General features: G+C 36.5%; 2 protein-coding genes across 5 annotated transcripts in view; one reads left to right on the forward strand and one right to left on the reverse strand.

The window, feature by feature from the left end:
* The window catches only part of LOC106170956 (RNA polymerase II elongation factor ELL), a 22,914-nt gene extending 17,980 nt beyond the window's left edge, over positions 1 to 4,934 (reverse strand). For both annotated transcript variants that reach the window (XM_087009674.1, XM_013551025.3), the window contains exon 1: positions 4,743 to 4,934. In XM_087009674.1, the coding sequence (XP_086865800.1) occupies positions 4,743 to 4,874 (132 nt within the window). In that variant the 5' untranslated portion in view covers positions 4,875 to 4,934. The remainder of the gene's footprint in view (positions 1 to 4,742) is intronic.
* A 1,910-nt stretch (positions 4,935 to 6,844) lies between these two features.
* On the forward strand, positions 6,845 to 18,184 carry LOC106170939 (uncharacterized). 3 transcript variants are annotated; one of them, XM_087009294.1, is made up of 20 exons: positions 6,845 to 7,000; positions 8,343 to 8,451; positions 8,813 to 8,851; positions 9,438 to 9,676; positions 9,857 to 10,082; positions 10,263 to 10,388; positions 10,530 to 10,768; positions 10,957 to 11,182; positions 11,364 to 11,663; positions 11,806 to 12,044; positions 12,234 to 12,459; positions 12,642 to 12,904; positions 12,944 to 13,004; positions 13,236 to 13,409; positions 13,823 to 13,996; positions 14,181 to 14,237; positions 14,404 to 14,832; positions 15,904 to 15,955; positions 16,202 to 16,279; positions 16,426 to 18,184. In XM_087009294.1, exons 2-20 carry the CDS (start codon positions 8,394 to 8,396, stop codon positions 16,634 to 16,636), a joined length of 3,417 nt encoding a protein of 1,138 aa, XP_086865420.1. In that variant the 5' UTR covers positions 6,845 to 7,000; positions 8,343 to 8,393; the 3' UTR covers positions 16,637 to 18,184. The 3 variants fall into 3 exon arrangements, with proteins under 3 accessions (XP_086865420.1, XP_086865372.1, XP_086865470.1); XM_087009246.1 differs by having other exon boundaries at positions 12,642 to 13,004; XM_087009344.1 differs by lacking the exons at positions 9,438 to 9,676; positions 9,857 to 10,082; positions 10,263 to 10,388 and having other exon boundaries at positions 12,642 to 13,004.
* The last annotated feature ends 528 nt before the right edge of the window (positions 18,185 to 18,712 follow it).

The raw sequence follows: 18,712 nt of genomic DNA on the forward strand, positions 1-18,712 counted from the left end.
TTGACTAGATAAACTATTGTTCATATTGTTAAATTTCACAAATCTTACTTTTACACTTTTCAAGATTTTATTATCATTTTCAGTCACCCATAAAAAGTGTTTATTGTAAGAGCTTATCACTTTTTTTAAACATTAATGACAAAAAATACTTGTAAAATAATTGATCAATTTTGTTCAAATGCAGTGAATTTCAAGCACGGATTTCAAGCATATGTTTAGGTAGGGGCTATGTTATTGTTCTGACAGTCTGATAATTCTTCAGGATAAAAAAATATTGATTTATCATCAGCTGATTGTTGCATGTGATTCCGGATAAGATAATTTTCTTTGCTTTTGGCTCTTGAAAATAATCATTTTTGACACAGTGAACACAAGCTGTCTGTAATCACCTGCAATATGATACCAACTTCCAACTTCATTAGTGCGGTGTTATATTTAGAGAAAATGCACTTTCTTAATTAAGTTTTTCAAAGAAAATATTAAGCCTTTCATTTGCCTGCCCCAAGAGTTCTAACAGAACAAATCTGCAATCTTTTGTGATAGCTAACCTGAACTCAATCAAAATGAGAGTACAATATGGGTTGTTCTTTAACTGATTGTACCTTGATTAGATTTATGGCTTCCCTTTGTTTTGGTCATATGTTTGTAATCATTGCTCACTTGTTAACTATTGTATACTAACTCAATCATTAATAAATTTAGCGCATTTAAGGGCCCACCCCTCTCTCTCGCTTACACACACACACACACACACACACACACACACACACACACACTAAACAATACATAAATGCACAGGGAGAAGAATAAAGGGAAGATGTTAAATAATTCTAATAATTTACAGTACTGATAAAAGAGAACATTTTATGACAGGAAACAAATTGATAAAACTGTAATAGCTTTTTGCTGAAATGCTGCGTGCACCAAATTTGTTCTTTACATAAATGAGTGAAATCATCAGCTGCAGTTGTCTTTTTTGCCCCTATTCCACACAGACTACGAATTCCACGAACCACCGGGAATTGATAAATTTTAGAAATCATGAGGAAACATGGAATTTTGCACATTTCTGGTAGAAATCTTGTCCCTGCATAGAGCAGCTACAGTACTGGTCTTAGATTAACATCAACTGGTTATAAATAGAAGACTAGTTCGAAAACTTCTGTGACAATTTCACCATCTCTCGAGAATTGCAAGAATTGACTGAGGACAAATAATAATCAGTTAAGAGCTTACGGAATTAGTCATGATTGAACTAAGAACCCTGGGATTTATCAATTTATGGTGGTTCATGGAATTTGTAGTTGGTGCAGTATAGGGGTAATATTCTATGCTGCTGACTTGACATGCTTTAAAAATCCCTAGCCTGCACGGTACTGGCTCAGAGTTTCATCTAGATATTAGACTTTAAATATTTTTGAGCCCTAATGGAAATAACTGCGGGTCATTTCTAAGTACCTGTAAGTGACAGAGTTTAAAAAATGAGGGTTATTTTTCATTAAAGCATGTCAGTTCCTGAAAAGTTGAGGTAATGGTAACCAGCACCCCAGCACTAAAACAGCCAACCTAAATAGATGTCTATGATTTTAGAGGACTCCTTGAAATATATTCAAAATAATATCAAAGTACTCTGTTATAAGAGCCCATTCCACCATGTTTCCCCCATTCTGTAACATCCATTATCAGTCTGAAGTTTCTTTTTCATTTGATCCCAAGCACTATTAATGTAAAATCTCAAGCCACCTTATATACCATATCACTTGTGAACCTAACCTTTGGTAATAGGTGCCATATCCATCATCTTAGCCATCACGTATATTCAAAAGTGTTTATCAATGGGTATAATAAGCAGAATGTCATTACCACAGATAGAAAACACTGTGAGAAGTGGTATCAGCATTATCTATCAACTGATGGCCAGACATGAAGCTGTTTATCTGATCTCAGCATCATAGATATGGCAACTGTCCCTTTCCATAAACCAGTTCATTTTTTAGTCATACTTGACATTGATTTTATGAACAATGGTTGCTAAAGGCAACACAATATTCTCAAGATAACATAATTCACTTGTTCAATGGAAACACTTAGGGCCAATGTTATTTGGAACAGACTTTTTAAATGTTAGCCACAATTTCCATATATCATACATAACTGTTACAATATTCCTGCTTAAAACAGGGTCATTTGAAGTACAGAGGTAACTTATAACAGCAATTTAGAAAAATATACATTTGGAAAATATACACAATTGGTCCTTTTCAAAATTGGAAAATTTCATTTCCATAGAATCTCCTATTATAATGTCAACAGTAAACAATTCAATATGTATGTATACTGTTATTCTTCATGCTATGTCTTTTTAAAGATAAATCATGTTCTCAGTTGCTGCATATCAATGTCCTGCCTTTATCTTAATGCTGTACTTTTGGAGAACATCTCCCACCAATTTATGAAATATGCATTCTTAATTTCAAACATCCCATTTTATCAAATATTTCATATTTTCAAGTTTTTTTGTAAGTTCCTCATAAAGTTTATAGAGCTTAAGGTTCATGTATATAAGTATGAATAGACAATAATAAAGATTAAGCTGTGAAAAGAACATAGTACTTAATAACATTTAATTGTTAGAAGTTATCATTTCAGTTCATAAAAAAAAATACTTTAATTCAGCAAAATATCCAGAATTTTCAGAACAAAAGCAAAGGAATTATTAAGGAGTAAAATTGCCCTACTAGTACCTATACCATAAGAAGACAGCTGAGATGGCCAAGCAACAGCTTGCAGAGGAAATAACTATTTTACCTAAATTTCACAAAGAGATGTGAAAATAAGAAAACATATTCAACAACAACGGTCCTACAATGTTTCCCCTACACATATGTAGCCAGCAGGCTATCATGGGCAGCATTATGTGCAAATGAATCAAAACAAATTCAATCCCCCACTTGATAAAAGAGATCAATAAAGGTAAGTTCAGTCTTAATTTGTATTATTCTTTTCAACCTGAGGATACTTAATGAAGACTTAAAAAAGTAAATAGCTTGCAAGTGGATTAGTAAAGCTCTTATAGTACCTATACTCTTATAGTGCAGGATTGCATATTACTACTAGAACTGGCTATTGCTATTTGAGGTACACTTCTTATATAACCTGCACTGACACTTTGAATACAATGCTACTGTGAAGGCCTTGCACAGCTGTTCTACAAACATATGATTTAGTTGCTTTCAGTAAGTTGAAATTGATAAAAAATTTTAAATATACATGGAATTTTTGTAACAGAATGACAACCTAAAAAAACTAATATATAAACATACTTGGTTCCTATCCATTAATTTTATTCACCCAAGTGCATCCAAAAATTCATTTCCATAATGCTATTCATTTGAGGTCAATGATTGTATGACCCTGACCTGACCCCACCTGACCTTTACTTGGCACAATTCACGTTTCTTCATTAGCTATGATTTATGTTTGAAACCATTTGGTTCTAGACTTGACACAATTTTAATATACATCATAGAAGAAGGTCACACTGGCCAATATCTGAATGGTATCTGGATGGTTTCTTTACAGGCCCGTAGCCAAGGGGGGGGGGGGGGTTCGGGGGGTTCAAAAGAACCGCCCCTTTTGTCAGGAAAAGGTCCATTTTGGGTAAAATTTGATCTAGGTACACATAAGTTTCAGTATAAAAGGTCCCCTTTTTCAGAAAAAGAACCCCCCTTTTGACTTTGCTGGCCATGGGCCTGCTTTAGATCTATGAATTTCTTAATCACTTTTTAAATTTCTATAAATTCCTTAAACAACATATTAGTGTATTACAAATAAAATACCACTTCACTGATGAGTGAAGGAAATCTCATTTTGAAATCCAATTATTTATACTTTCATCTTATTGTATTTGTTGGCCATTAGTCAAATGACACAAGTAACATGATTCTGTTCACTTTAATTATGTCAAGCGCTAGTCAAATGTTACATATCAAATGCTACATATCTTATTATCCATATATGGTTTCATCTGTCAAGATAACGTCCTTGATAGGTATGAATATTTAAAAATCAATAGTTTAGTGGTGCTAATCAATAGTTTACTGGTAGTTAGAGGCTGTAAAAGATTTATCCATGTTAAACAAGTCAAGTAGCATTAGATCTAAATACATTATATTATCACATAATACCTGCTATACAATGATGTATCAAGTATTAAGTTTATGAAAATAAATCTGAACAAGATAAAACAATGTTGTTGACTGAAGTAGCCAAACAGCTGGTATAACCTCACCTATCTTCAACATATGGTTTGTTTAAGTTTCCAGTACATGTCCTTCCTTCTCAACTTTATTACACATGAATTCCCTCCAGGGACACAGACAACTAAGCCCTTACTGGTAACTTAACACACCTGCTGATTTTGAGGCAGTGGTAAACATTAATTTAATATCCACCAGTAGTCCCGTCTATTACGAGGTTAGTCCAAGTATGGCATATGCATATCCATGAAATAATAGCTGATAATGATAAAATTAGCACATATCTCACTGGTTGTTGAATTCAACCAAACAATAAAGTGAACCCTATAGTTTCCAAAAAAGCAACAACTTAGAGAGCCGAGGTACAAGTTATTACACCGTTCATTGAAATCGGATTGCAATGTAATGAAATGCACATACGAGGGTGTATTTTGCCCACTGATATTTAGCTTTTCCCATTGATCTACAGTTAATTGGACTTACGTGAGTCTTTTGGAAATCCTCGATGGCTCGAAGTGCTGAGTCGGTGAGTTTTACGTACACACAAGTTTTGTCAGCGCCGGTGGACCTACCAGATGTTAGACCATATTGCTCACCCTCCACCAGCGCCGCCATCTTTGGTCTTACTGCCTCATCCCCAAAGTTGACGTGAGCTTTCGCATCGGCTCAGCAGGTGCGCATTACGATGGGCCGTGACGGATGGTATTGAATGGGGTGCCCTTTAATCGTTGCGATAGCGGAAAAATGAACATCCGACGCAATCCGGTGCAGTGCGTTAAATTTATCGAAGAAAACGAAAGATGTTTAAATGTGTTATGATATTACAAACGAAGCAGGAAGTGGGTAATTTGTTTGAGTTCATAAATTTCCACATCGATTCCAAACCATTACGTCACGCTGCAAAATAGTTAATGTGACCAACAAAATTTACAGCTCTGTAAGTAGGCTTATATTATAACAGAAGGTTGGGGGAGGGGCTCGTAAAAAAGAAAAAAAAAAACGCCCATCTAGACAGAAAAGATCCGCTCTACATCTAAATTCAATCTTTCTATTGATTTATTCTATTCGTAAACGGATTTTCAATCGCATGTAACACAAGGGCAATGTCACTCGCACTCATTCTCAGTATATCGATATAAAGGTCCATTTGCAGAAAACAGAAAAGTGAAAAATGCAGTCAAAGATATATTTGCAAATACTACTTTTCTAAATCTTTGGTGACAAAAAGAGATAAATCTGGCTTTTTGTGTTAATCATTGAAATTTTAAAATTCATGCCTTGCTAGTAGGCCTATGGGAAATGTTCGTATCCTGTATCAAATGTTTTAGCCTAGACGTCCCTACTTTAGTAAAGAGGGTTTTGAAAAAAAATTTGGATAATATTCACACGCTATTAAAACTTACTTAAAACTACTAAAAATAAGACTGTCCTAAAGGGGTATTACTAAGATGCATGTTTATTTTACTGACACATTTTGCCCTCAACTGCAAGTATATTTTTTTCATAATCCCCGGTAACGAAGGTTTTGCAAATTACTTTCTATGGGAATGCAGTTTCGTCGTGTTTCGTGTAATACTTAGACTGTGGCCTGTTACCATATTGTCAAGCTAATAATGGATGTAACTGAATTCAGAATTTTATTAACGGCTAAAATATTACAAAAATACTTTTAAAAATCTAAAAATTATGACCTGCACCAAAAAACGTAATGAAGGATTCTCTCAATTTCAAAAACTCAGTAACTCTGTGAAAGTAGCCCCAAGTTATTATTGAGTTATTTGTAAAAAAATTAACATTCTAGACATTTTCTGAGACGTTAGAATCGCTTTCTGATAAGTTGCAGATTTTCTACTTTAATAAAAATAAACTAGATCGATTGGAAAATGTCAGATGGTGCGGCGAACGACAGTAACGAAGGTAAAACATTTAGTCCGTTTATGTTTTTTGTGAGAACAAATAAATCTAGTAATTGTTGTTATTTATCTTTTAAGTTGCTAGACTGATGGTAGTAAAGTTCCACTCGCTTACGTTAATAAAGCAAAAATAAACGTTAAATGAACCTATATATTGAGAATGAGTATCAGCGGTTTTGTCATGTCTCCAGAGATCAACTACATGTGTCGACTGACTGCTCCCCGTTTATTTCTCTAGCAGAGTCTCCAGCACGAACGATCTAGCTCAAAGGCGACTGACCAAACTTTTTTTGTTCAACGAGAATTTTGGTACGGATTGATTTAATGATTAATAATTAAATGACTGTTGGTCTCTAGTATATACTGAAAACTTACCTTTTTCTGGGTGAATCCAGGCACTCTTTCTGCATACAAAAAATGTGGATCATCAAGCGCACTGTTTATTTTTATTTTTTTATTTTTTTACAAACACGAGCCGGAAATTTTTGTTTCACACACGAAGTTTTCTAGGTTCAAACTAAATGATTAATTGAATATGAAATTGTAAAAAATATATATATTATGGTTTTTAAGCTGTTGTCAAATCGCTTGTTCACAACGGTGGTATATGCGCATGCTTCAAATACAAGTACAATACATTGTATTGTCATTCCATCCCGATGTGACTTTTTTTGGGTCACATGATCAAATCAGTCGGTGTGAGGTGAGTGCACGACACGACAGATCTTTTGTTTATAGTCTGCGGAGGATTGGACCTGCTGTATACGTAATTTTCACCAAAGTTAAAGAAGAGGATAGATAACTTTGAAAGGTTGATGGAGATAGGAGGTAGGAATAAGAAACATTGAAAAGTTGAGGACGCTTTGTTGCCCTTATGGGGTCGTTTCCAGGGCGTCTGAACCAGGTCGGATTTTGTTTTTCTTTTCCTTAGTGGTTGTGAAAATGGTTGTGATTGTGATTCATGTAAATGTCTGGCAATTTTTGTGGCATTGAGTGGTATGAAATGTTGCTTTTACCAGATGAATATTCATAATGTAACATGACCAGAAAACTATTGGTCTTCAGTATGGTTTACAAGTTGACTTGTTATTTCAGTTAAACCCTTGCTACATTGTACACAGGACTTGCGGTCGCTAGGAGAACGAATTTAGCCCGACACTTACATATAAGTAACGAAAGAAAAGCTGCAATATTTTAAGTTTGTCAACACTGATGTAAGAATTGAATCTGATACTGGCTATCAAATATTGCCAAAGCCCCAACTAAGAAAGAAGTGAGTATGGGCAAATATTCATTCCCCAAGCGGTCACAAGCCCAGTGTAGTACTTCACGTGCGTATTAAATTTAAATGATACGTTTATTATTCGCCCTACCTGTGTTCGTGAGTTCGGAGTAATGGCAATAATTAAGCTTTTAAAACATGCTTTTGTATTTTTTATTATTTTGGAAAATGCTGGGTCATTGTTTTCGTATTCAAAGGGCTAAAACTGCTTGAATATCAGACTGGTATTTGAGAAGGGTAATGTAATGAGGATGTTGGCAGAATAAGCCTGAAAGACAGCTGAGGACATTAAAATGAAAAATATATAGAAACCCCGTTAGTTTCAAAACATTTTATTTTGAAGGGTCCTCTAAACCAAAAGGATATTGGCCATTGCTGTTTTAATAGGTATCGTAATTTATTCATCTTTCAAATGTAGTGCGAATGCAGACTAAGGTGGGCTACCGTTAGGTTTAATATCTAGTCAGTTTAATATCTAGTCAGTTGGTTCAAGGGTAGCCGTGTCCCTATTCCTCTCTACATTTGAATCCGTTAAATCCTGAATCCGATCGTATGTATGTTAGGCTGTTTACAAGTACAGCAAAAATGGTGGATATTTTGCCCTCAGTCTTGCAAGGTCATCTTTTGTTCGCGCGAACAGTCATTGATTTCTATCGGCTGTTTTATGCTCTGTTTAACTGCGTAACTGGTTCAGGTGAATGACTCGATCAAATGAATTTAGGTCATTTTTCAATGTAACTTTTCTATGAGAATGTCACAACATTATTATTGTCATAAATAAGTTTGTAGAGCACGCATAGAACTTGAGTGCGTTGACAGTTCTGTTTGTTAAGACTAAAAGCAAAATTACAAGCTACTGTAATTATAAAACTGTACCTCTCACTTCAGGTGACTGCAGAAAGTATACCCGTTGTCCTTGAATTGAAATCTTGCCTCATCATGCAGTGCCACTCTCCATTCATCGTTTTGCTCGGTGTTTTTTCGATCGTAACAACTGGTAAGAAACAGATTAGACTGATGAAGTATAAATAACCAAGCTTACATAATCTGTATTAAAAGTTATTCGGTAGATTGTGTTGCAATTGATTTTTTTTTTTTTTTTTGCATCGGGAACCAGGGGACGGGTGATAAATCTATTGGCGTTTTATAATATTGCTATTAGGTGTATCTCTAGCCTTACTAGTGCTAGTAGTTCTGAAACAAATTGGCGGGAAATTTTATCGTTAACCATGTTCTCTAGAAACGTCATATGAAGCACACACACACACACACTTTAAAATAGTTTCTAGTACCTCTGTATTTTTTTAGTACAACGTTTTGATAGAAATTAATCACTGGATATTACCTTCTTTATGTAGGAACAACAACCACAACACCTGTTACGATGGTCACAGTCGGTAAGTTCATTGACCAGTCCGTGTGTAAGAGTTATTATAATTGTCGTTTAGGCTAGTCCAAATATACATACTGTGGTTACGATTGTGATTAATAGGCGAAATATAATTATTTGACAAAACTATAAAATACATGCACACACAGGTTCGACAGAATAAGTTTTAACAAAACAAATGCATTGGAAACTAAATGTGGTTGAAGATTTAGTTTTACCTTCAAAAAAGCAATGACTATATTTTGCCGAAACAAGCTACATATACCATTTCCACAGCAACCTTGAACCACTCTGACCCTTACCCCAATAACAACAACCGCTACACCATCTCCACTACTACTACTACTACTATACCAGGGCACATTAAATACGACCACTACTGTAGAAACTACCAAACACCACTATTACCGCAGCCATTAGCACTCCAGATATGGACAACGTGGTAACAAACGGTATGTCTTTGGAAGTCTATTTGCGACGCACATAACTTTCATTCAATTTCTGTCTGTAAATTGTTATAAAGCCTCCTAATAAGCGGTATTTCCATTTGATATTTTGTATAAAATTTGATTTATATGCAAATAATTTATCAGGTGACGCTTCAGGACTGCAATATTATCAGCCATCAGTTTCAACCCGCAAAGCATTCGTGGAGACAGGGACACCTTTACCGGAGGGAGAATTGCTGAGTTTCTCTGTCTTCGTGCATACCAACACAGGCTCTGCAACGCCCGTCAGGTTTTTCATTTGGAGTGGAACTGCTAGTGACACCATGTTTAAACTGGACTATTACATTGACGCTTCGTTACCGACAACGAGTGGAAAATTTACGGTAATTGTCTACCTGGGATTTACAATGAGTTTGTTGTGAAAAGAGTCGCCAAATACTATACAGCTGATATGTATATCGAGCGACCTCTCCGACCTCTTTCTTTTTCAATTCCCTTGGAACGATCGATTTGCTGTAGCATGCGTTGGTTAATGTGTTAAAATATTTTATCGTATTTTTCAGAAATATATACCTGATCCCAAGCCTTGGGTTTCTGCTGGTTCTTTCTATGGATGGGGTTATGGAAAAAAGAGTGACATCATAAGTTTTGCATATAATTCTAAATACAACACTGAATTCTCTTATAATCTTCCTGATGATGAAAATACATGGCCAGACGTAAATGGAAGTTACACCTTTTCATTGAATAACCGATACTTCCACGCAGTTGAGGTCCAAATAAGAAACGGTAGGTGTCGTGATCATGGCATCCAATTGATCCAAATCTTTGAAACCTTCACGTTGATGTAGGAATTATTTTAAATTCGTTTACTAGAAAAGTTGTTTTTTTATACGATTTGTTATTGAGTTGAAAGCGAAAAAAACTTTAACTGCCAAAATCTTAAGTTAAATCATTTTTGTTTTTTAGGAACACAGACGACAACAACAACTCCCACCACCACGCCAACCACTACCACGCCAACCACTACCACCACGCCAACCACTACTACCGCAGCCATCAGCACCCCAGATATGGACAACGTGGTAACAATCGGTATGTCTTTGGAAGTTAATTTGCAACGCACATAACTTTTATTCAATTTCTGTCTGTAAATTGTTATAAAGCCTCCTAAAACTCGGTATTTCCATTTGATATTTTGTATAAAATTTGATTTATATGCAAAAATTTTATCAGGTGACGCTTCGGGACTGCAATATTATCAGCCATCAGTTTCAACCCGCAAAGCATTCGTGGAGACAGGGACACCTTTACCGGAGGGAGAACTGCTGGGTTTCTCTGTCTTCGTGCATACCAACACAGGCTCTGCAACGCCCGTCAGGTTTTTCATTTGGAGTGGAACTGCTAGTGACACCATGTTTAAACTGGACTATTACATTGACGCTTCGTTACCGACAACGAGTGGAAAATTTACGGTAATTGTCTTCCTGGGATTTACAATGAGTTTGTTGTGAAAAGAGTCGCCAAATACTATACTGCTGATACGTTTATTAAGCGACCTCTCCGACTTCTTACTTTTTCAATTGCCTTGGAACGATCGATTTGCTGTAGCATGCGTTGGTTTAAAGCCTAATGTGTTAAAATATTTTATCGTATTTTTCAGAAATATATACCTGATCCCAAGCCCTGGGTTTCTGCTGGTTCTTTCTATGGATGGGGTTATGGAAAAAAGAGTGACATCATAAGTTTTGCATATAATTCTAAATACAACACTGAATTCTCATATAATCTTCCTGATGATGAAAATACATGGCCAGACGTAAATGGAAGTTACACCTTTTCATTGAATAACCGATACTTCCACGCAGTTGAGGTCCAAATAAGAAACGGTAGGTGTCGTGATCATGGCATCCAATTGATCCAAATCTTTGAAACCTTCACGTTTGATGTAGGAATTATTTTAAATTCGTTTACTAGAAAAGTTGTTTTTTTATACAATTTGTTATTGAGTTGACAGTGACAAAAACTTTAACTGCCCAAATCTTAAGATCAATCATTTTTGTCTTTTAGGAACACAGACGACAACAACAACTCCCAGCACCACCACGACCACTACCACGCCAACCACTTTCACGCCAACTACTACCACTCAAACAACAACCACCACGCCAACCACGACCACGCCACCTACTACCACCCTAACAACAACCACCACGCCAACCACGACCACGCCAACTACTACCACCCCAACAACAACCACCACGCCAACCACTACCACGCCAACAACTACCACCCTAACAACAACCACCACGCCAACCACTACTACCGCAGCCATTAGCACCCCAGATATGGACAACGTGGTAACAATCGGTATGTCTTTGGAAGTTAATTTGCAGCGCACATAACTTTCATTTCAATTTCTGTTTGTAAATTGTTATAAAGTCTCCTAATAACCGGTATTTCCATTTGATATTTTGTATAAAATTTGATTTATATGCAAAAATTTTATCAGGTGACGCTTCGGGACTGCAATATTATCAGCCATCAGTTTCAACCCGCAAAGCATTCGTGGAGACAGGGACACCTTTACCGGAGGGAGAATTGCTGAGTTTCTCTGTCTTCGTGCATACCAACACAGGCTCTGCAACGCCCGTCAGGTTTTTCATTTGGAGTAGAACTGCTAGTGACACCATGTTTAAACTGGAATATTACATTGACGCTTCGTTACCGACAACGAGTGGAAAATTTACGGTAATTGTCTTCCTGAGATTTACAATGAGTTTGTTGTGAAAAGAGTCGCCAAATACTATGCAGCTGATATGTATATCGAGCGACCTCTCCGACTTCTTACTTCTTCAATTGCCTCGGAATGAGGTCGATTTGCTGTAGCATGCGTTGGTTTAAAGACAGTGTGTTAAAAGTATTTTTCATATTTTTCAGAAATATATACCTGATCCCAAGCCTTGGGTTTCTGCTGGTTCTTTCTATGGATGGGGTTATGGAAAAAAGAGCGACATCATAAGTTTTGCATACAATTCTCAATACAACACCGAATTCTCTTATAATCTTCCTGATGATGAAAATACATGGCCAGATGTGAATGGAACTTACACCTTTACAGTGAATAATCGATATTTCCACGCAGTTGAAGTCCAAATAAGAAACGGTAGGTGTCGTGATCATGGCATCCAAGGTACAAATGATCCTAATTTTTGAAATCGTCCATTTCATTGCAATTCAAAATTCACTAAGAAGTAAAGCTGTGTTATATTTCCTCATATGTAATTGAGCTGAAGTGATAAAAAACTTTCACTGGTGAAATCTAAAGGTAAATCTTTTTTTATTTAGGGACACAGACGACGACATCAACCCCCACTACCACAACCCCAACCACCACAACCACGCCAACCACTACTACTACTACCACTTCCACCCCAACCACCACAACCACGCCAACCACTACTACTACTACCACTTCCACCCCAACCACCACAACCACGCCAACCACTACTACTACTACCACTTCCACCCCAACCACCACAACCACGCCAACCACTACTACTACTACCACTTCCACCCCAACCACCACAACCACGCCAACCACTACTACTACTACCACTTCCACCCCAACCACCACAACCACGCCAACCACTACTACTACTACCACCCCAACCACCACTACCACCCCAACCACCACGACAACCACTGCAGGTATGAACATTAAAGTTTTTATCAGAGGATATGGTTTAATTTATTTTTTTTTTACATCCAATTTAGTACGGTGAGATGTACAGTAACAAAGGCATCTAATTATAACATATAAAGGTGTTGATTCATTGTATTCATTGTGTCGTACACCATTGAGATATTATATTCCTACCGTTCAATTAATGTTCACTACTGATCTGTGAATGTATAATCTTTTGTCCTGTTATTCTTCAGTTGTTATTCAAATACCCGATCAAGCTACTGTGGGTGTCACAGTCACTTTCACTGGGGACTATAGCACTTTAGTTGGCAACGACAAGACTGCCACAGTTACAAGCATGAAACAGCAAATGGCCACCAAACTGAATGTGGCTGAAGGCCGTATTATAAACTTGGATGTGCAGCCGGGTAAGTGGGTGTGAACTCCAAATCAGAAAGTACTTTGAATAGGTACTTGGTAGGTGAGTCTTGGCATTCTATAAAAGGAGGTAGTGCATAACTCTCTTCGTCCCAAATGTGCCAATAGGATATGACCCAGGTGCTGAGATATTGAACACTCAGGATTTAAGAAATGCATCGGGAGGCTAAATAGACTCCCCTCTAGAGGTACATGTATGTTGGTTTTGAAACACAATATATGCCGGTATATGCAAAATACCCTTGCTCTTATCTATGATTAAGAAACTAAAATATAACTTAAAATATATCTGAATGGCACATGTCACGTATCATGAAAATGTAACAAACGCTTCACTTCATAGTCAAAACTTGCTCCATTTAATTTTTTAAAAATCCAATTTCATTTTTCTTTTTACTTTTAGGTAGCATTGTTGTTGTTTTTGACCTTCTGCCCGCTGTATCGGGTTCCTCAGAAGCGAATCAGAGCGAGGTCGTGACCTCTTTGTACAGCGCTGTCTCCGGCAACAGTTTCACGTTGTCTGCAACTGACGGAACCACAATTCAGGCTGCTGGCATGACATATGTTATTATAGAAAGTAAGTGCTCACCAGTACATTAGAACAAAACAAGTTCCAAACGAAAAAACAAAGTAATATGGAATAAGATGCAACTCATGCGAAAAACATGAACCGTTTAATTAAAAAAATACTCTTATATTATCATATGATGGAAGAATATGTTGATACAATAATTATTTTTTCGTGTGTCTTGTACTTGTAGTGACCTCAGCCCCTGTTACGTCGACTTCTACAGCCACTGCGATTCCATCGACAATTGGTATGTGCAACAGGTTATCTAGATACGTGTAGCAGGTAGAATAGGTATACAATAATTTAAATTTACAGGGTGCTTTAAAAAGCAAAACAAACAGAGAATAGTCTGATTTTTTAAGTTATTGAATACGTAGGCCTATTTCAACATTCATGCTTTCTGTGAATTACAGATATCGACAAGGCATTGAAGCTCACCTTCAAGACTGGTGGAGATCACGTTCTTCACTGCCAGTCTTTAAATAGTGATGCCACAGGGCTCAAATGGTACAAGGTTGGCACGGGATCGGAGACACTGATGACAGAAAAAGCAGCATTAGAGTTTCCAAGTGTCACCACTGGCGACGCTGGCTGTTACAGGTGTCGGGACAGTAATGACAACAATGAAGTGATGTCCCAGTTTTGTCTCAGCGTTAACGACACCATGGTGTTTGCTTCTGGGACAGTGACATCTAGCCCACCGACAACAGCGACTCCAGGTGGACTATCCAACATGGAGATTGGTTTCCTAGTGGTTGGTATTGTCGTCGGTGTTATACTTATTATCCTGATTATTGTGCTCATCATATGGTTGTGCCCGTGTTGCCGGCGGGTAAAAGAAGGTGAGTAGTAATTCGCAACAAAATAATTCAAATAACGCTGTTAATATTTCGTTGTTTCAAATGAGATTCATGAAATATGACATTCCATGATATGGAAAATAACTGCCGCTTTTCATGTGACATGCAATACAATTTACCGTATATATCACCAGATTTGTGTTTTGATCTAATATATATGGAAATTCCCGAAATACCAAGGGCTGGATGGTGGTAATAATTGTACGAGTACACTTTTCCACGTACGTTCTCCGTGGTAACTGCCAGCGTAGTGTCCGTTTTCCGATAATGTATATGAGGGTAATCATAATAACTGACCAGTGGCTGCTCGTTTTTTAAAAATGTTAGTTGACTGTTCGTGCAAGTGGTCACTCATCTGCAAAAGATATATGTATGTGCGGGGCTCAATTGTTTGCTGTTTCTTTGTTTAATTATTGCGATGTACAGATATTACCGGTAGTGCTCTACGAGACGAGGTTTGGTTGCTCTTTCAGCTATTTTAAACTTTCTCAGATGGTTATTTTAACTTCATAGCCATATCTCACCATAGTTAGTTTCCGTGAGCTTTAAATCTGTATCATCATATTCTGACATAAAAAGCCAAAGCAGGCACGAGATTCCATTGTGACAGGTATGGTAGTACGTCCTAGGGACAGAACTACTCTGTCACCCTACCCTCTACCACTGCCACAGATTGATTTTTCACTTGATATTAACAGATAATGTCTCTCACTAAATATGGCCAATCTTCTAACTGTGGCTGGTGGAAAATGTGCCTATAATATCTGCCGACCTGATAGAGGGTACTCTGACCCCAGGTGCGCTAGTAGTCTGTTACAAAATATTTGTATCGCTCTGCCTCATACTTAAATTTTGTATGCTATTTTAGAAGCCCCTGCCATCAGAGGGTACCGGGGTCCTGTGTGATAAGTACAGGCTATGGTTGGTCAAAAACAACATACTTTTGTGAGGATACATTTTACGACACATAGCACGATTGATTTCTCTTGAATTTTTACTGTGCCACAAAGCATGAAACACGGTGTGATAAGTTGTTCAATCCGATATTTTCAGAAATGCGACCTGCAGGCTCCAGTCCTACCGTCAAGCCTTACACAGACATAGGGTAAGTTGTATAAATTGACCGCATCATTTCTGCTGAGACAAATAACGTTTCAGTGCTTACTATTAATTTCAAAAATAAGTTTTTGTTCACTGGACTAGTATAGGGCCTACATTTTGAACAGAATATTTAGTCTTTACGTTGAATTTTATTGAAAGAAGTGGTCGTCATCTACAATTACATGTATTGAATTTAAAGTTACATTTTGTGGCAAAAATTTGACTTCAAATGCATCTTTCAATATTCAAGGGCGATTGAACATGAAGTTGGAGGAGGAAGAAAGGCCAAGTATGATCTGAAAAATGAAGATCAGAAGAAGAAGCACAAGTCAGTATAGACTCGCTTTTGATAAAATACAAATGTAAACCAGTGCGTTAGTTCTGCAATATAATGTGTCATTTGTGTCATCAGTTTCTTTGTGAATACACTTAACGCAGCTGACACGTTTTCACAATTTGATTCTTTTTTTCCAGAAAAAAGAAAGAAGTGCTAAAAATGTCAGATTTACAGAACTTCGTTAAAATCGCCGCATTAATGAACGGGGGCAAGGATAAGAAAAAACACCGTAGCAGTAAACATAAATCAAAAGACAAAGACCTGGAATTTGACGACATTGGTAACCTTCATAAGAAGGAAAAGAAGGAAAAGAAAAAAGACAAAAAAGAAAGGAAAAAGCGGTCTTGAATGTGTAACCATTCAGATATTTAATGAAATCATCCTGAAGCCATCATTCCTTACCGATTGAATATCCACCGGTGCCAAAATTGAAAGCTGGATGTGTCCTTTTGTGTTAAGGTGACATTTAAAATAAGGTATAGAGATAAACCTCTAAAAACTATAGGAGGTATGCGGATTACGTGTTGTCACACCTGTGTGCTACCTCCTCAAAACAAGCATTGCACTGTGAACGCACAAAACTCTTTGCGTATATCGCAAACAAATGTCCCTGTGAACAGTTATTAGAAATCCCCTTCCTTTCAATTTCCGTCCATAATTGCAATTGTTTTTGTGATATATTTATACGACTCGAAACTTTATGCTTGATTTGCTCAAATGGAACAACTCTCCATCACTCGATCGTTAAAAAAGAGGAAAATGTTCTTCCTCTCTAACGTCATTTATTATTATTATTATTATTATTATTATTATTATTGTCTGCAACGTGAGCAAACTCTTTCATCCCTGTCATTTTTTTACGTTTGATAAAATTAAAACCTTTACACTCAGTGCTACTCGTATACCTTAAGAATACTCATTTATGGGCCTTTTTGTGATATATCATTTTTATTTTGACTAAGGATTGTATATAAGAGTGCTGTCCACTAATTTTATTTACAACTTTATTGTAATATTCATACTCCATGTTTTTATAAGAATGTGTATCAGATTTTAGTATATTAACAAAAAAGATAGTACAGCTTATTAACCCGTTCCTCTTTAAACATCAGAAAATTAATATGAGTGAACATTTTCATCGCCTGGTTTCCATTTATCTACCTGTATTATAAATACTGGTGTCTGTATAAGGTATATATCTATACATTAATATAACAATTATACTTTATATTGTTTTAATCATAATGGTTTGTCTTTAACCTTTTCAAAATGTATTAAAACGTTTTACATTCCCTGGGCTCACCACGGTTGATTAAATGGAGCGTCATTAATGTGACTAGTGTCTTACCAGAAACTGCAACATTTTCCAGGTATTGAATTATAGAGGTGTGTCGAGCACTTCGCATTTATTACGTCCCTGGCCAATGTGTTTGCTTGAGATGAGCAGAGGGAAAGGAAAAGCCAGATTGGCTGTTTAAAATATTTATTATGAAACTGAATAAGATGTTAAAACATATACGAGTACAGTACAACACGATTTACCCAATAAGTAAATAGAGAAAGTGAAATCCATAATCCATACAGGAAGATGGAACATGTATAGGCCCTAAACATACAATCAGAACTTGTGTGTCTTATACTAGAGAACGTTGTATTCATCACCCATTCAGCTATCAGACGTTTAATGGTGTGTATAGACCATAATATTTTGGATCTAATTGTTCATATGTGTTTTCAGTTATTTGTACAATAAAAGCTACAGGGCCCTTGCTCGCTTTCAACAGTTGACTCGTGACAATGCATGTATCGGTGTGTCTATCAGGAGTGAAGAGTTTACAAATCATCAATGTTCGTTTAAATCGAATAATTTAGTCAATAACATATAAAAACAAATTATGTAAAAATATGTCATGCAAATCAAAACATATACATGTACTTCCAAGAAATTATATTGAGCATGTAACCGACCGTTTCTGAAGAATGGTTGTATACCCTTGATTACAGAAAGGGTTATTTCACTTGCACTTTTAATCCAATATATGGGCTGAAAATGCCTTAGCGCGTATGTTTTGGCCGCCTTTCCCTTCGTTTTAGTAGTATTAAGAAGACAATTGTGCATTAGCCCCCCTACCAATGATTAAGTTAATTGCGTTGTCTTTAGTAAGAATTGTCTTGGTAAAGAGATAACCGTATAAAACATTCTTATTTGATACAAGTTCCCAAGTGATTTGAACCTAGTTTGCTAAAAGAAATCTCAGAAAAAGGCCGTTAATACTTCGGGTGTAATAATTCAAATGGCCTATTAAACTCTTTGTATAGGGTTACACTAGCAATCCTCTTTAACACCTTTATAATGGAATGTTTTCTATCGAAACAACTATTCGATTTACTGAAAATTGTAACAGCGTACATACACAGTATCAA

This window comes from Lingula anatina, chromosome 1, assembly GCF_051362555.1.
Source record: "Lingula anatina isolate TDL-2025a chromosome 1, LinAna3.0, whole genome shotgun sequence".
Classification (NCBI taxonomy): domain Eukaryota; kingdom Metazoa; phylum Brachiopoda; class Lingulata; order Lingulida; family Lingulidae; genus Lingula; species Lingula anatina.

Bases quoted from the DNA above. Each gene is read 5' to 3' on its own strand.
- LOC106170939 (XM_087009246.1), top strand. From the start codon at position 8,394: ATGCAGTGCCACTCTCCATTCATCGTTTTGCTCGGTGTTTTTTCGATC. The intron at 13,005-13,235 runs GTATGAACATTA...GTTATTCTTCAG, and splicing joins CACCACGACAACCACTGCAG to TTGTTATTCAAATACCCGAT. The intron at 13,410-13,822 runs GTAAGTGGGTGT...TTTTACTTTTAG, and splicing joins AAACTTGGATGTGCAGCCGG to GTAGCATTGTTGTTGTTTTT.